Raw genomic sequence first — 14029 nt, 5'->3', positions numbered from 1 at the left:
TTCACCAGTTCAGATCTCAAAAAGCTATTCTTCCCAGTGGGCACAACATTCTTAATCAATCTGAGCTCACAAAGGACAAATGAAAAGACTAAAAACCTGGATTCTTTGTCATCTCACTTCTAATAAAGACTAGATAGCCATCATTCAACAGGTATCACCAAATGGTTAGGCCGTAAAACCAAATTCTCAATCATTGCTACCAATGCAGAATAACTTAGCTATGCATAAATCAGAAACAAAAACAAATATTTTTTAAAAAATCAGTAAAAAGGAAAAACAGTGGTTAGTTCTATAACTGCTTTGGATTTACTCTAAGAGACAATAAAAGATATTCCTGGGTTTAAACAACCCATGAGGTACGCTTCCTTAGCCATAAAGTTTGGCTCCATCACATGAGTTCACTTGAGCATCTCTGTGGAAACTTGAGATTTCCTACGTTAAAGTATAATTTTCAAAAACAGAAAACCATGTCTCCTGTGCAAATATAAAATGAACATTTGTCAAAGTTTTATTCAACTCATTAATTAATGAGCGAACAAGTAAGATGCTAAAACCAATTCTAAGAGTACATGAGAAAGTAGACATATATTCATTTTAAAAATTAGGGTAGGATTGCAGAGCTAGATGCAAAACTGTTTAATATCTTACAGAACAATAAGTCACAATGTGTCGGGTTATCTGGTGTATCAGATACAAATTATTGCATATCAGCCAGACAAAAATCTACCTGTTACCCCCCCCACCCCCGCCCCTACAGAATTATAAAATAGCCCAGTCAACATAAAGTCAAGCTCAGCAAAGCTATGAAAGAACACCTTGGTAAATTCTTGCCTATTTCCAAGTTTTGGATAATTTTTCTCATAGGAGTGAGATATTGCAAATATTGCATGGGACATACTTATACTAAAAATTTATTCATTTATCTGCATTTTTTTTTTTTTTTTTTTTTTTTGCGGTACACGGGCCTCCCAATGCCTTGGCCTCTCCCGTTGCGGAGCACAGGCTCCGGACGCGCAGGCTCAGCGGCCATGGCTCACGGGCCCAGCCGCTCCGCAGCATGTGGGATCTTCCCGTACCGGGGAACAAACCCGTGTCCCCTGCACCGGCAGGCGGACTCTCAACCACTGCGCCACCAGGGAAGCCCTACAATTCATTTTTAACTGGGAATCCAGTATTTATCTTTTAATCCTAATAACAAGTTAACAAAAACTTTACCTAGTCTGCACAGTTCCATTGCCAACAACGTAGCTCTTAAATTTGTGCCTGGCTTCATATTCTTGCCTAGATAATAAATATTAAGCAGTATTTCTACAGCGCTTCTATTCTTTATATTTACCACTGGGGGGCGCATATAACTCACAGTCTACCGGATGCCACGTGGTGAAGAGCGTTTCAACACCCCATCCACTAGGGGAACGTTCAGGAACCTCTCAGATTTCACAACTAGGCTCTGGTAACGTGCTCACTAATCATTTGTGCGCACGCGTACAACTGCTCCCAGGCCCGATCCGAACTGCGCAGGCGTAAGAGAGTGAGCGCGCAGGCGTAAGAGAGTGAGCGCGCAGGCGTGAGAGTGAGCGCGCAGGCGTAAGAGTGAGCGCGCAGGCGTAAGAGTGAGCGCGCAGACGCCATTGGTAGGACTCACGGAAAAGGGAAAGGGAGGGGATGGAGCCGCTGGGAGCTCAGACATTTTGGGACTCTGGACTGGAAGCGGCTAGAACGCTCTCCGGGCTGAGCATCCTGCATATTTGACGCTCCGTGGAGATGCCTAGCCGAGGTGCGCGACCCGAGGACGGCTCCGGGCTGGTCCCTACCGACAACTCGACCCAGCACAAGGAAGATCTTAGCAGCAAGGTGAGTGTGGGACAAGGTGACAAGGCCCCCAGGCTCGGGACGGGGCGCCGCTCCCCCCCCCAGAGAAGATCCACGGCGGCCGCGTGGTCCGGTCTCGGCTTTGTCCCGCTGCTTTGACAGCTACAGTTAAAGGGAGACCTTGAAACTTGCCCCAATATTAGACCCATGTGGCAGTAGGGCGGGGGTTTAGTTTTTTGTTTTTAAAATTATGATTTTTTTTAAGTTTTATTTTAAAAATTATCGTACAGTAAAATTTGACCCCTTTTCCTTTTCTCTAAGTTTAACACATGTGTGAATTTGTGTGACCACCACCACAATTGGGATACAGAATAGTTCCATGACCCCAAAAGTCTCCCTTTATAGCCGTGCTCTCCCCAACCCAGAACCTCGGGCAACCCCTGATCTGCTCTGCATCACGATAGTTTTATCCTTTCCAGAACATCATGTAGATGAAATCATGGCGTATGCGTCTCTTACTCAGCATAATGTCTTTGAGATTCATAATTGCTTTTTTCTTTAAAAAAAAGAAAAGGTACAAAGTTTATCATTAGAGATATAGCACAACAACAAGTGGGAGACCACACAGAGAAACGGTTTAGTTAACATAGAGGCAAGGCAGAGATGCACACCCGGAGAGCAAGGGTGTGGATGTCCCCCCGAAATGAGGAGGAGCGCAGTAAAGAGGTGGTGAAGTCGTTTATATAGGGCAGTTCTTCCAGGTCTTTGTTTACCTTTGGCCCATTGTCTGGTTTCTTTTTCCACACCTGCCCTGCCCTAGGATCCTCCCCAACATGCGTGTGCAACTTTTTTCCAAGGTGGATTACAGCCCAGAGGCCTATGGGACGGCCATCACATATTATGGGGTGGTGCCCCCTCCCTTTTGACCCCCAAGGAGCCTTTCTGCGCATGTGCAATGTTTCCCTTGCCCCAAGGATGGGAAATGTATGACCTCTTGATCTTTTCACAGGGTTTAGTCCCGCTCTGTCCCTGCCATAAAAATGTCCATTGTCCAGTTATTTACTCTATTTCTGTTGCTGGTTTTTATATCGAGGTGCAGATCTCGAAATATAGACAAGAGTCCGGTCATAAATATGTAGTCCTGGAGCCCGTTTGTCTCTTGCTTCAGGAAATGTAACCAGGGAGCTGGTAATTAAGTCCGGTCTGAAGCCCATCTTCTTCTCACTCCAGGAAGTGTGAACAGGAGGCCAGTTGTAAATGTCTAGCCTGGAGCCCATCTATCTCCTGCCTCAAATTCCCCCTGAGAGATGTGAACCCCAATACATCTGTATTGGGAGGTTGAAGGGCAAAGGTCTGTCTTCTGCAGCTTCTTCATCTGACAGGGGGCTCGTAGACCCTACCTAGTTGGGGTCACAGAGCTCTCGTCCTGTCTCATTAAGGGGCCCATTGACTTCTGTTGGTTTTCCAAGGAGTGGCTGGAATCTGCATCACTGTCATCTTGTCTGGGACACCGTTGTGTCCTTAGAAGGAACAAACTAGACAAGTAGATTAATAAAAGGCAGGGGCCAAAGATCAGTAAAAGAATTATTGTAACCAGGGGCCCAAGCAGGAGTAAGAACCAGGTTACATTTGATAGCATTACCTTAACTGTAGTCCAGATAGTGTCAGCGCTTGGGTTACCCTGTCCAAAGGAACGAAGCCATTGAGCACGGTCATATAACTTTTTGATGTCTTTTTCTACTAACCCAGTGTTATTGACGTAGGTGTGACAGACCTAGTTAGTAGTTGGAGGAGTGAGAACCTGAACGTTAATAGACAAAATAGATCTCATTTCTTTTCAGGAGATAAAGCCTGAAACCCAATCTGGACCTGACGCTTTGGGGTGACTTGTAGCCAGGTAGCCAGTTGTCTAGTTTCATTTAAGTAGGTTTTAACTTTTAAGGTGGTATTAACACATAGATAACAGGTGCTATTGGTCTGAAAATTTTCTCCTTAATAGCCAAAGCAGGTGTTACCATTAATGATGTTAGCGTTTTCCTGGGTATGAGAAGATGTAAGAATTTGGGCTCATAAAATCTTTTTCTGAAAATATCTGTCTATCTGAAGGGCTGTCCTACCAGTTTTTCCCAGAGCACAGAGTGCCTCATTTCTTTTTCTTTTTTAAAAAATATTTATTTATTTATTTTTGGCTGTGTTGGGTCTTCGTTGCTGCGCGTGGGCTTTCTCTAGTTGCAGCGAGCAGGGGCTACTCTTCGTTGTGGTGCGCAGGCTTCTCACTGCAGTGGCTTCTCTTGTTGCGGAACATGGGCTCTAGGCTCCCGGGCTTCAGTAGTTGCAGCACGCAGGCTCAGTAGTTGTGGCTTATGGGCTCTAGAGTGCAGGCTTAGTAGTTGTAGAGCATGGGCTTAGTTGCTACGCAGCATGTGGGATCTTCCCGGACCAGGGGTTGAACCCGTGTCCCCTGCATTGGCAAGCGGATTCTTAACCACTGCGCCACCAGGGAAGTCCCCCAGAGTGCCTCATTTCTGATCTCCACCCTGAACTTCTTTCAGGAGGTGTTGAAGGTCAACAGCTGCAGTGGCCATGATTTAGTCCTTGTAGAGGTAGCTGGCAAGGGTCAGTTACCAGTCGGCAGGGCCCCTTCATGGTCATAAGTTTAACTATGGTTTGGGGGGCATTTCATGACTATTTCGTCCCACAATGCTAGGAATGCTCGTTCCCGGGTCTGACAAAGATTTCGTTGACAGGCCACTCAATGTGGTGTTACTGGACTAGGCCCTGTTAACAGTAGCCAAAAACCTCTGGACCACCTGTCTTACTAATCCCTTATGGTCCAGGTAAATATTCCCTCTTGTTGCTTCTTCGCATATTTAGAGTTACAGTATTAAAATCATTGATCTTATATGGAACTATGTATCATCATTTTATCAGAGGCTCAGTCACACATTTGGTAATGTAATAAGCAACAATTTTGTAAAACAGGCAATATAGAAAACAATATAACTAGCAGTACTAGTAAGGTCATAAGTAAGAATTTAAGTCAAGAACTTCCATTAGGTGTTGCCCAGTATATACCCAGGTTATCTGACTTAGTCTGTTCTGTACCAATCCTTATCTTTCAGGGAAATTATATATTGGCATTGTTCATAAGGCATTTGCCCCAATTTTTTAGCGTAACTAGACTGATTATCCTTAGTATGATTTAATTGTTCCCAGCATAGAGGAGCTGATAATGCTGCTGGGAACCTAAGAGTTTCCAATCTTAGGAGGGAGCAGGTAGAGAGAAAGATAAATGTTTTAATTTTACCCACAGGTGTAAATTACCAAATTGTTGTAAACGATAAATAACTTGAGGAGAAGAGCTTCATTATATCTTCAACTCCCAGGTTTCAGCACCATCTGATCTCGGAGAGGCAGCAGTGAGTGATGGCATGAAGCAAGATCTTAATTCCCTGCCCAGGAATTGAACCTGGGTAGCCTGGATGAAAACCAGGAATCCTGACCACCACAATCCCTGGCTCTTGCCCCCAGTGAAAAATGCGTTTCTCACGGAGGCAAAACTGTAAAAATAGGTACAAAGTTTATTATTAGAGACATAGCACAACAAGTGGGAGAGCACACAGAGCAAGTTTGTTTAGTTAAGATAGAAGCAAGGCAGAGATGCACACCCAGAGAGAAAGGGTGTGGGCATCCTCCCTAAGGAGGAGGAGCCTGGTTTGGTTTTTTTCTATGTACTCTTTTAATACTTTCAGAAGTACTGCTCACCTTAGATCTGCTGCCTGTATTCTCTGTCTCAGAAAATGTCACCACCATCCATCCAGTTGTCCATGCCAGTAACGTGGGAGCCAACCTTTATGTACATCAGGAAGTCCTATCAGTTTTATTTTAGAGTCCCATCTGAAATATGTGCCTTTATCACCATGTACATACACTCTTAACCATCCTAAACCAGCCACTTTCATCTACCGTGGGGAATCCTGCAAAGGTTTCCTAACTGGCCTCTCCTCATCCATTGTTACCTTCTTCCAGTGTGTCCTTCACTTTAGCCAGAGCTGCGTTCTGATTATCACTGTTCTGCCCCTCCCTCGCAAAAGGGAGCCAGTATAATATAAATCTTAACTGCCATAAGCAGGAAAAAAAAAAAAAAAAACTTTAAAAATAAATTTGAGATGAGGATGGCTATAGCCTTTGAGGTAATAGAGGTCCTAGATAATACTTTGGTTCTGTCCCAAACTGACAGTGGCATCTTGGGCAAGTCTCTAATCCCTCTATCACAGTTTCCTTGTCTGAAGTACTAAAGTATACCTGCCATTCCTAAAATGAATGGGAAAGTGCTGTTCAAACATAAGCCTCCAGGAGGTTGTACAAATTCAATCTTGGAATTCAACTCAATCTCTAGTCAGTTACTACAGTGACTGTCAGCTGGAGAGCAGAAGGGTACACATCTGTGAGGAATGAATTTTCAAACCACACACAGCCCACTCTGATTACTACCATAGCATGCCACTTATACTGATGTATGACAGATCCGTGAGGCTTCCGAGGTAGGTCAAAATTATAAAATATGCTTTTAGAGGCTCTAGTGATACTATATAATCAGTCATGTTCACAATATAGCTACCTTTACTGAAAAGAGTTTAAAAGAAACTTAGTTGAGCCCTCTTCTACTAATAAAAAGTGAGACCTAGTTCAACAGTGCCAGCCTTGTGCTAACCTTTGAGATGTAAAGCAAAGATGGAAAGTGATGGGTTGTGCTACCCCAGGTAGGGCACTTACTGCTACTTCCTTCCTCTGAATGTCTGGCTGTACCATTTAGTACATAAATCATGAAAAGTATGGGAATGGGGCCGGGGGAGGGGGAGTAACCCACTCTTCATTCCATTTGGTATTTTTTTTTAAAGCTAAAATATAATTTAAAAGAAATCATTGAAAAATTGGTATTACTTTTGGGTTTTGGTGCATACTGTCTTTTTTTTTTTTTTTTTTTGGTACGTTCTCTATTTTAAATAAACGACGTAAATCTTACTTAGTAACTATGGCTCTTCCCTGAATATGAATGCTGGTTACCAATACCCTGTCTGGGCAGTGAGCCGTCTAACACTTTGTAAGTCTAATCACTGTTTCTTCCCTCAGCTTTCCCCCACCTGTACTTCCGCACAGCCGCTGTTGAAAAGAATCTATATATTTACAGACTGCCCATTTGGACAATCAATACTTATCCCATATCTTTAATTTTAAAGAGTCCTCACTGAGCATACTTTGATAACCTCTGATTTAAGAATGTTTTCTTATTTTAATAGATTAAAGAACAAAAAATTGTTGTGGATGAACTTTCTAACCTGAAGAAGAACAGGGTGAGTTATTAGAGTTATTCCAAACAGTATGTGGGAGCGTTTGATTATATCTTATTAACTATATACAAAAGTTATAAGAACTACATATAAGATTTATATTATATTAAAATTTACAAGGTTTCAGTATCTTTTTAGTTAAATTGCAAAAGTGAAGTGTCCGTGATTTTTTAATATATATCATATATAGTTATATACATATTAACCATAGCTGTTGATAATCTTTTCCCCATCATATGCAATTGACATTACCTTTGAACCAAATGATATTAATTGTACTATGTTATCTTGCAGCCATAGTCACTAATGGTATTTATTTTATACTTGAATTGGTGTTTTCTTTTGAAATAAATGAACTTTAAATCTATTGAGAAGAGTAGAAACTATTCAAGTGAGTGTGAATAATTGTTTAAAAAAAAAAAAAAGATAAATGCTTCCCCTTCCTTCCCCCCCACCCCAGGTTTTTTACTCAAAGCTTCCAAATCTTTAACATGGTTATTTAACTCCATTTCCATTAATGTATTCACAAACAAGCAAGCTACTGTTTCATGGGTCATTTTATACTGCCAAAACATATTTTAAAGTTAAATGATTTGAGCCCTTTAAAGCATTGTAGAGATTACTTGGTAACTGACATGTTAGACATTTCTGATACAGGTACGGTACAATTGATACAAACTTTCTAGAGGGCAAATTGGCATAATGTATCAAAGTTTTAAAGCTATGTAACACTTTGATCCAGCTGTTCTATTTATAGGAATTGATACCTAGGAAAGTATCATGAGAGTGCAAAAAAATTTAGGTACAAAGACATTCATCTCAACGTTGATTTATAATGGTGAAAAGTTGGTAACACTTAAATGACCAAATAAACTGAAATATTACTAAAGAAAAATGGTATTATAGTATATGCAGAGAAGAAAGAGTTTTACCTCAGTGTTAATGGTAGCAATTTCTAGATAGTTGGATAATGGGTGAGTTCTGTTTGTTTATCTGTATTTGCTAAGGTATTGTTCTGAACATGTTACTGAAGTTCAAGAATAAGCAATAATAGGGTTCAGAGTTTTGACATCTACTTTTTAGAATAAATCATGATATTAGCCTAAATTATGTTTTGCAGAAAGTATATAGGCAGCAACAGAACAGCGACATATTCTTTCTTGCAGACCGAACAGAAATGCTTTCTGAAAGCAAAAGTAAGTTTTTTTGGTACATTATATAGAAACACACAGAAATTCTTTTGTGGGCTTTCTGTAGAAATTCATGATGGTGCCTAAATTATACTGTCTACATCTGAATGTTTAAACATATATCTACATCTGAATGTTTAAACATATATCTAAAGATGGGATGGTGGTATACCTGTTAATAAAATTAATGCAATAGTTTGGTTTTTTTCAAGTTAGCCTTCCAAGGATGAGTCAACAGTAAAAATAAAATCAAATTTAAAAAATATAAGATGTGTTAGGAAGCGCTAATAATTAATGTAAGCTTTAGAGTTTTAGACAGATCTAGGTATGAAATATTGTTCTACCACTTTCTACCTTTGTGATTTTGAGTGAATCACTTTGAGCCTCCAAAGTCTTACGGGATTTAAATAAAATAATATGTATATTTAATGTGCATAGCCCCATGCCTGGGTCAAAATAAGCATTTAACAAACAGAAACGGGTTCCCTAAATACTAAACATTCTTCATTAGAAGCCTGTTGTAAATTATTATTCGAACTAACATAGTACATACATATTTTGATCTTGGAGAATAACCTGTTTTGCCCTTTGAATTACTAGGTAAAGGTTCAAGAATTTTTATTTCACTTAGTATGTCTTCTCCCTTCCCCCACAGATACATTGGATGAGCTGAGGAAAGAATACCAAGAAATAGAAAACTCAGAGAAGACCAAAATCAAGAAATAGTCAACTTGATTTTACATAGCAATGTGTGGCATTTGTTGTGCAGTAAGCTTCTCTGTTGAGCATTTCAACAAAGATTTGAAAGAGGATTTACTGTGTAATCTTAAACGGCGGGGACCCAATAGTAGTAAACAGTTGTTAAAGTCTAATATTAACTACCAGTGTTTATTTTCTGGTCATGTCCTTCACTTAAGAGGTGTGTTGACTGCCCAGCCTGTTGAAGATGAAAGAGGCAATGTATTCCTGTGGAATGGAGAAGTCTTTAGTGGAATAAAGGTTGAAGCTGAAGAGAATGATACCCAAATAATGTTTAATTATCTTTCCTCTTGTAAGAATGAATCTGATATTTTGTCACTCTTCTCAAAAGTCCAAGGTCCTTGGTCTTTTATATATTATCAAGCATCTAGTCATTCTTTGTGGTTTGGTAGGGATTTTTTTGGCCGTCGTAGCTTGCTTTGGCATTTTAGTAGTTTGGGCAAGAGTTTCTGCCTCTCTTCGATTGGCGCCCAAACATCTGGAGTGGCCAATCAGTGGCAAGAAGTTCCAGCATCTGGAATTTTCAGAATTGATCTAAAGTCTACTTCCATTTCCAAATCTGTTGTTTTAAAATTGTATCCTTGGAAATATAACTCTAGGGAGGATGTTATCAAAGAATGTGTTAATAGCCTAACTCAAATTTCAGCAAATTTGCCAACATTTGTATCAGTGGCAGCAAATGAAGCCAAACTGTATCTTAAAGAACCTGTTGTCCCTTTAAATATGATTTTGCCACAAGCCACATTTGAGATCCATTGCAGTAGCATTTCCAGCGTCCCACCGTCAAGAGAGACCCTTCAGGTCTTTCTTACTGATGGACACATGAAGGAAGTAGTTCAGCAGTTCATTGATGTCCTGAGTATCGCAGTCAAGAGACGTGTCTTGTGTTTACCTAGGGATGAAAACCTGACACAAAGTGAAGTTTTGAATACTAGTAATAGGAAAGCAAATGTTGCAATCCTGTTTTCTGGGGGAATTGATTCCATGGTTATCGCAGCACTTGCTGACCGTCATATTCCTTTAGATGAACCAATTGATCTTCTTAATGTGGCTTTCATGACTAAAGAAAAGACCATACCAGCTGGTTTTAACAAAAAAGGGAGAAAAGAGAAAAATAATTGTGAAAAACGCTCTGAAGAATCCTCTACAAATGTCACTGCTGCTGCTGCTGCTAATCCTGGTGAGCAATTCAACGTACCAGATCGAATCACAGGAAGAGCAGGGCTAAAGGAACTACAAGCTGCCAGCCCTTCCCGGATTTGGAATTTTGTTGAAATTAATGTTTCTCTGGAAGAACTGCAAAGATTAAGACGAACTCGAATATCCCACTTAATTCAGCCCTTGGATACAGTGTTGGATGACAGCATTGGCTGTGCAGTCTGGTTTGCTTCTGGAGGAGTTGGTTGGTTAGTGACCCAAGATGAAGCAAAACCATATCAGAGTAGTGCAAAGGTATGACACGGTATTTCTGCTCAGGATTTCTGAGACCTAACTTTGTCCCTTAAAGCTTTTAGCATTTAAGTTGCAAGAATATAGCGTATTTCAGTTGCATTTAAACTATAACACAAAGTATATGACTTTGTAAAAATTGGGCCTATTTTACTATTTTATGACTTTGCCTTATGGCTTTTCTCTGAAGATGTTATCTTTGGGGTTATCATTTTTTAAGTTTGACTTTTATCTTAGTTATTTTCCTTACTGTATAGTAGATAACATTTTTTTATGGATTTCTTTAAACCTTTATAGGTAGTTCTTACTGGAATTGGTGCAGATGAGCAGCTCGCAGGTTATTCTCGTCATCGAGTCCGCTTCCAGACACACGGGCTGGAAGGACTGAATAAGGAAATCGAGATGGAACTGGGTCGAATTTCTTCTAGAAATCTTGGTCGTGATGACAGAGTTATTGGTGATCATGGAAAAGAAGCAAGGTAATTCCTATTATCTATCTGAGGGTTTTTGGGTAATCTTGTAAAGACAATAGACAGTAAAAGGAGATTTTTAGGTTCCTTTTTCTTTGGAGACTTGTTCAAATGAATAACAGTAGCAGCAATATCTTGGCTTTATATTACAAACACAGTCGGTCAGAAGCAAAGCTGGAGAAGAGCCAGAGGAACAGTTTTTCCAGAACTCATTCTCCAAGAAATGGCTTTTCAGTAATTTTCAAATACGATACAATGACATGATTGCTTTTAAGACTACAATGAAAGACTGTAAAACTTGAGGTAATGAAATACTGAGAGAAGGTGTTTAAGGGGCTTTGTTTTGTTTCAGATGTTTGCTTTCCTCCCAATAAGGGCATAGTCCTACTCCCAAGCTTTCTCCTCCAATGTTACAGAGCCTGAATTTGTCTCTACAGACATTTCTGTATGTACAGGCATACCTGGAGATATTGCAGATTCAGTTCCAGATCACCGCAAAAATGCGAGTCACGTGAATTTTTTGGTTTCCCAGTGCATACAAAAGCTATGCTCACACTGTACTGTAGTCTATTAAGTATGCAGCAACATTATGTCTAAAAAAAGAAAATGTATATACCTTAATTTAAAAATACAAAACAAAAAGCAATCACAAGGTAACATCAGAGATCACTGATCACATATCACCATAACAAATATTATGAAATTTTTGAAATATTGCGAGCATTTCCAAAATGTAACACAGAAACGTGAAATGAGTAAATGCTGTTGGAAAAATGGCACCACCAATAGACTTTGCTCATTGCAGGGTTTTACAAACTTTCAGTTTGTAAAAAAAAATAAATAAGGCAGTATCTATGAAGCACAATAAAACAAGGTGTGCCTGTATAGATCCATACTGATTTAAATGGTGGTTCCGTTCTGGTACTGGATTCCTCTCTGTCATATGTTTTTTGAACACAGTTTAGTCATATGTTGCAGATTACCTAAAAGTTTCAGAGATCAAGCCACTTTCACGTGTATATTCTTTTTTAGTCTTAGGGGTTTGTGTTTACCTACAACATATTTCTGATGATAGTAAACAGGTGCTTGAATACAACTTTTTAAAGCATTAAGGATAAAAGAAGATGTTTCATTTAATTATAAAAAGCAGAAATTTGTTCAAGTAGGTTAATTTATTAAGTGATGGTTTTATTACGAGAGTACGAGCTTGCAAGAACAAGGAGTCCAAATAAGCTTCGTGGGAATTGGAGCATCATAATACACGAACTCCGAGACTTCATTGTTTCTTGTCTCTACCTTGTCATTCCTGTGTTGCCAGTTCTGACATGTAAAATTATCATAATTTTCAAAATTTCATTATAAAGAAATAAGTAATGCCACAATACAAAGTGTGTAAAATGTTTTCCTTTTGAAGGGTATATGTGTATGGGAGAGAGAAAGAGAAATTCAGTTCATTATTTCAGCTAGGTCAGAGAAAAGGGAATTTATTTTATTCAGTAAAAGCAGTTAATTCTAAAGACCCCCAGGATTTCCCTGGCGGTCCAGTGGTTTCAGACTCCATGCTTCCACTGCAGGAGGCGTGGGTTCGATCTCTGGTTGGGGAACTAAGATCCTATATGCCGCACGGTACAGCCAAAAAATAAAAAAAAAGACCCCCCCCCCCATGACATCCTTGGGTAAAAATGGATGTGAAGGATGTTTAAAACAGCAAATCAGAATTGTAATTTAACAACTACCATTATAGTGGCTAGATTTAAACTGATTTATTATGGATTTTGGCATACATATTAACTGTAATCTATTAGCTTCTCTTATTTAAATTTGCTTTCACAATTCATTTTTATAAAATATTTTTTATAACAAATGCCTTTACCCTTTCTGATCTTTCTACTTAAGTTAGAATGAAATGTAATGAAATAGAAATACTAGTGTAATTGTATTGCATTTTGAGGAATTGGGAAGGAAGGGGGTGAGATTAGAGTATTTTAAATGAAAAAAAGAACAGAATTTGCTAGAAAATTAGGGAAGCCAAAAGAGCAGAAAGTTTTTTTTTAATCTAATATTTTGTCCTGTTACACCAATTTGTCGCCATTTAAGCAATTTAAATGTAATTATAATTTTGATACCATAAAGTTTTGCCATGAGTAAATGTTTCACAAGTTCAGGAGAGTAGAGCCCTTCTGTATTGGTTTCGTATCCCTAAAGTTCAATATCTTTAGATAGTAAAGAGCAGGCACAGATTGAATAATTAACTCAAGACCATGCTTATTTTCAAGGCATCTCCAGAGATTTCTTGTGAAACAATTTGAAATTATTTCTTGACATCATAGGCTTAATTTGTTTATCTATTGAGGGAAAATTTCTTTATATTTTAGCATATGTATTAAAGTTAGACAAGTGTTGTGACTAAATTTTAGCCATAAAATTGTATAAATAACTAGAATATTTTTAATCTAGAAAAATAGTGCCCTCAAAAATAAATTTATACTGTAAATATTAACATACTGAAGAAAATGCAAAAGAAATAATCACAACAGATTGATATTTTTCTTTAATAGTAGCTATACTTTTTATTTTAGATTTCCTTTCCTGGATGAAAATGTTGTCTCCTTTCTAAATTCCCTACCGGTTTGGGAAAAGGCAAACTTGACTTTATCTCGTGGAATTGGTGAAAAACTAATTTTGCGTCTTGCGGCAGTGGAACTTGGTCTAACAACCTCTGCTCTTCTGCCAAAACGCGCCATGCAATTTGGATCCAGAATTGCAAAACTGGAAAAGAATAATGAAAAGGCATCTGATAAATGTGGAAGGCTCCAAGTCATTTCCTTAGAAAACCTTTCTATTGAAAAAGAGATTAAAACGTAATATTTCACAGTGTTAACAGGATTTACTGAATGATGATTTAAAAAAATACTCTGCTGCTTTATTATTGTATAATGTGGCTGTAAAATTCATTATGTGGATTTTTACTTTGTAGCGTAATACAACCAATTTAATC

General features: G+C 38.8%; 3 protein-coding genes across 4 annotated transcripts in view; 2 read left to right on the top strand and 1 right to left on the bottom strand.

Moving 5' to 3' along the window:
• SLC40A1 (solute carrier family 40 member 1) overlaps window positions 1-1466 on the bottom strand; it is a 122656-nt gene extending 121190 nt beyond the window's left edge. The window contains exon 1 of one of the 2 annotated variants that reach the window (XM_060302155.2): window positions 1361-1466. The gene's annotated coding sequence lies outside the window, so the exon portion shown is untranslated. Of the gene's footprint in view, window positions 1-1215; window positions 1308-1360 lie in introns of those variants that run through there. The other variant, XM_060302156.2, reaches the window with a different exon arrangement.
• Window positions 1467-1613: 147 nt separating this feature from the next.
• Window positions 1614-9148, top strand: ASDURF (ASNSD1 upstream open reading frame). The gene is made up of 4 exons (XM_030847700.2): window positions 1614-1854; window positions 7113-7166; window positions 8284-8359; window positions 9009-9148. Exons 1-4 carry the CDS (start codon window positions 1765-1767, stop codon window positions 9077-9079), a joined length of 291 nt encoding a protein of 96 aa, XP_030703560.1. The 5' UTR covers window positions 1614-1764; the 3' UTR covers window positions 9080-9148.
• On the top strand, window positions 9101-13917 carry ASNSD1 (asparagine synthetase domain containing 1). Its single transcript, XM_060302149.1, has 3 exons — window positions 9101-10564; window positions 10859-11040; window positions 13611-13917. Exons 1-3 carry the CDS (start codon window positions 9101-9103, stop codon window positions 13894-13896), a joined length of 1932 nt encoding a protein of 643 aa, XP_060158132.1. The 3' UTR covers window positions 13897-13917.
• Window positions 13918-14029: the final 112 nt, after the last annotated feature.

This window comes from Globicephala melas, chromosome 7 (genome assembly GCF_963455315.2).
Source record: "Globicephala melas chromosome 7, mGloMel1.2, whole genome shotgun sequence".
NCBI classification, from domain to species: Eukaryota; Metazoa; Chordata; class Mammalia; order Artiodactyla; family Delphinidae; genus Globicephala; species Globicephala melas.
The sequence above is the reverse complement of the archived record's forward strand: the minus strand, read 5'-3'. Positions and strand labels throughout refer to the sequence as shown.

What these genes read in the sequence shown, in the direction of transcription:
- ASDURF (XM_030847700.2), top strand. Translation starts at nt 1,765, where the DNA reads ATGCCTAGCCGAGGTGCGCGACCCGAGGACGGCTCCGGGCTGGTCCCT. An exon ending in AGGAAGATCTTAGCAGCAAG is followed by an intron (nt 1,855 to 7,112) that starts GTGAGTGTGGGA and finishes TTATTTTAATAG; the next exon opens with ATTAAAGAACAAAAAATTGT. An exon ending in AATGCTTTCTGAAAGCAAAA is followed by an intron (nt 8,360 to 9,008) that starts GTAAGTTTTTTT and finishes CTTCCCCCACAG; the next exon opens with ATACATTGGATGAGCTGAGG.
- ASNSD1 (XM_060302149.1), top strand. Translation starts at nt 9,101, where the DNA reads ATGTGTGGCATTTGTTGTGCAGTAAGCTTCTCTGTTGAGCATTTCAAC. An exon ending in CATATCAGAGTAGTGCAAAG is followed by an intron (nt 10,565 to 10,858) that starts GTATGACACGGT and finishes AAACCTTTATAG; the next exon opens with GTAGTTCTTACTGGAATTGG. An exon ending in GATCATGGAAAAGAAGCAAG is followed by an intron (nt 11,041 to 13,610) that starts GTAATTCCTATT and finishes TTTTTATTTTAG; the next exon opens with ATTTCCTTTCCTGGATGAAA.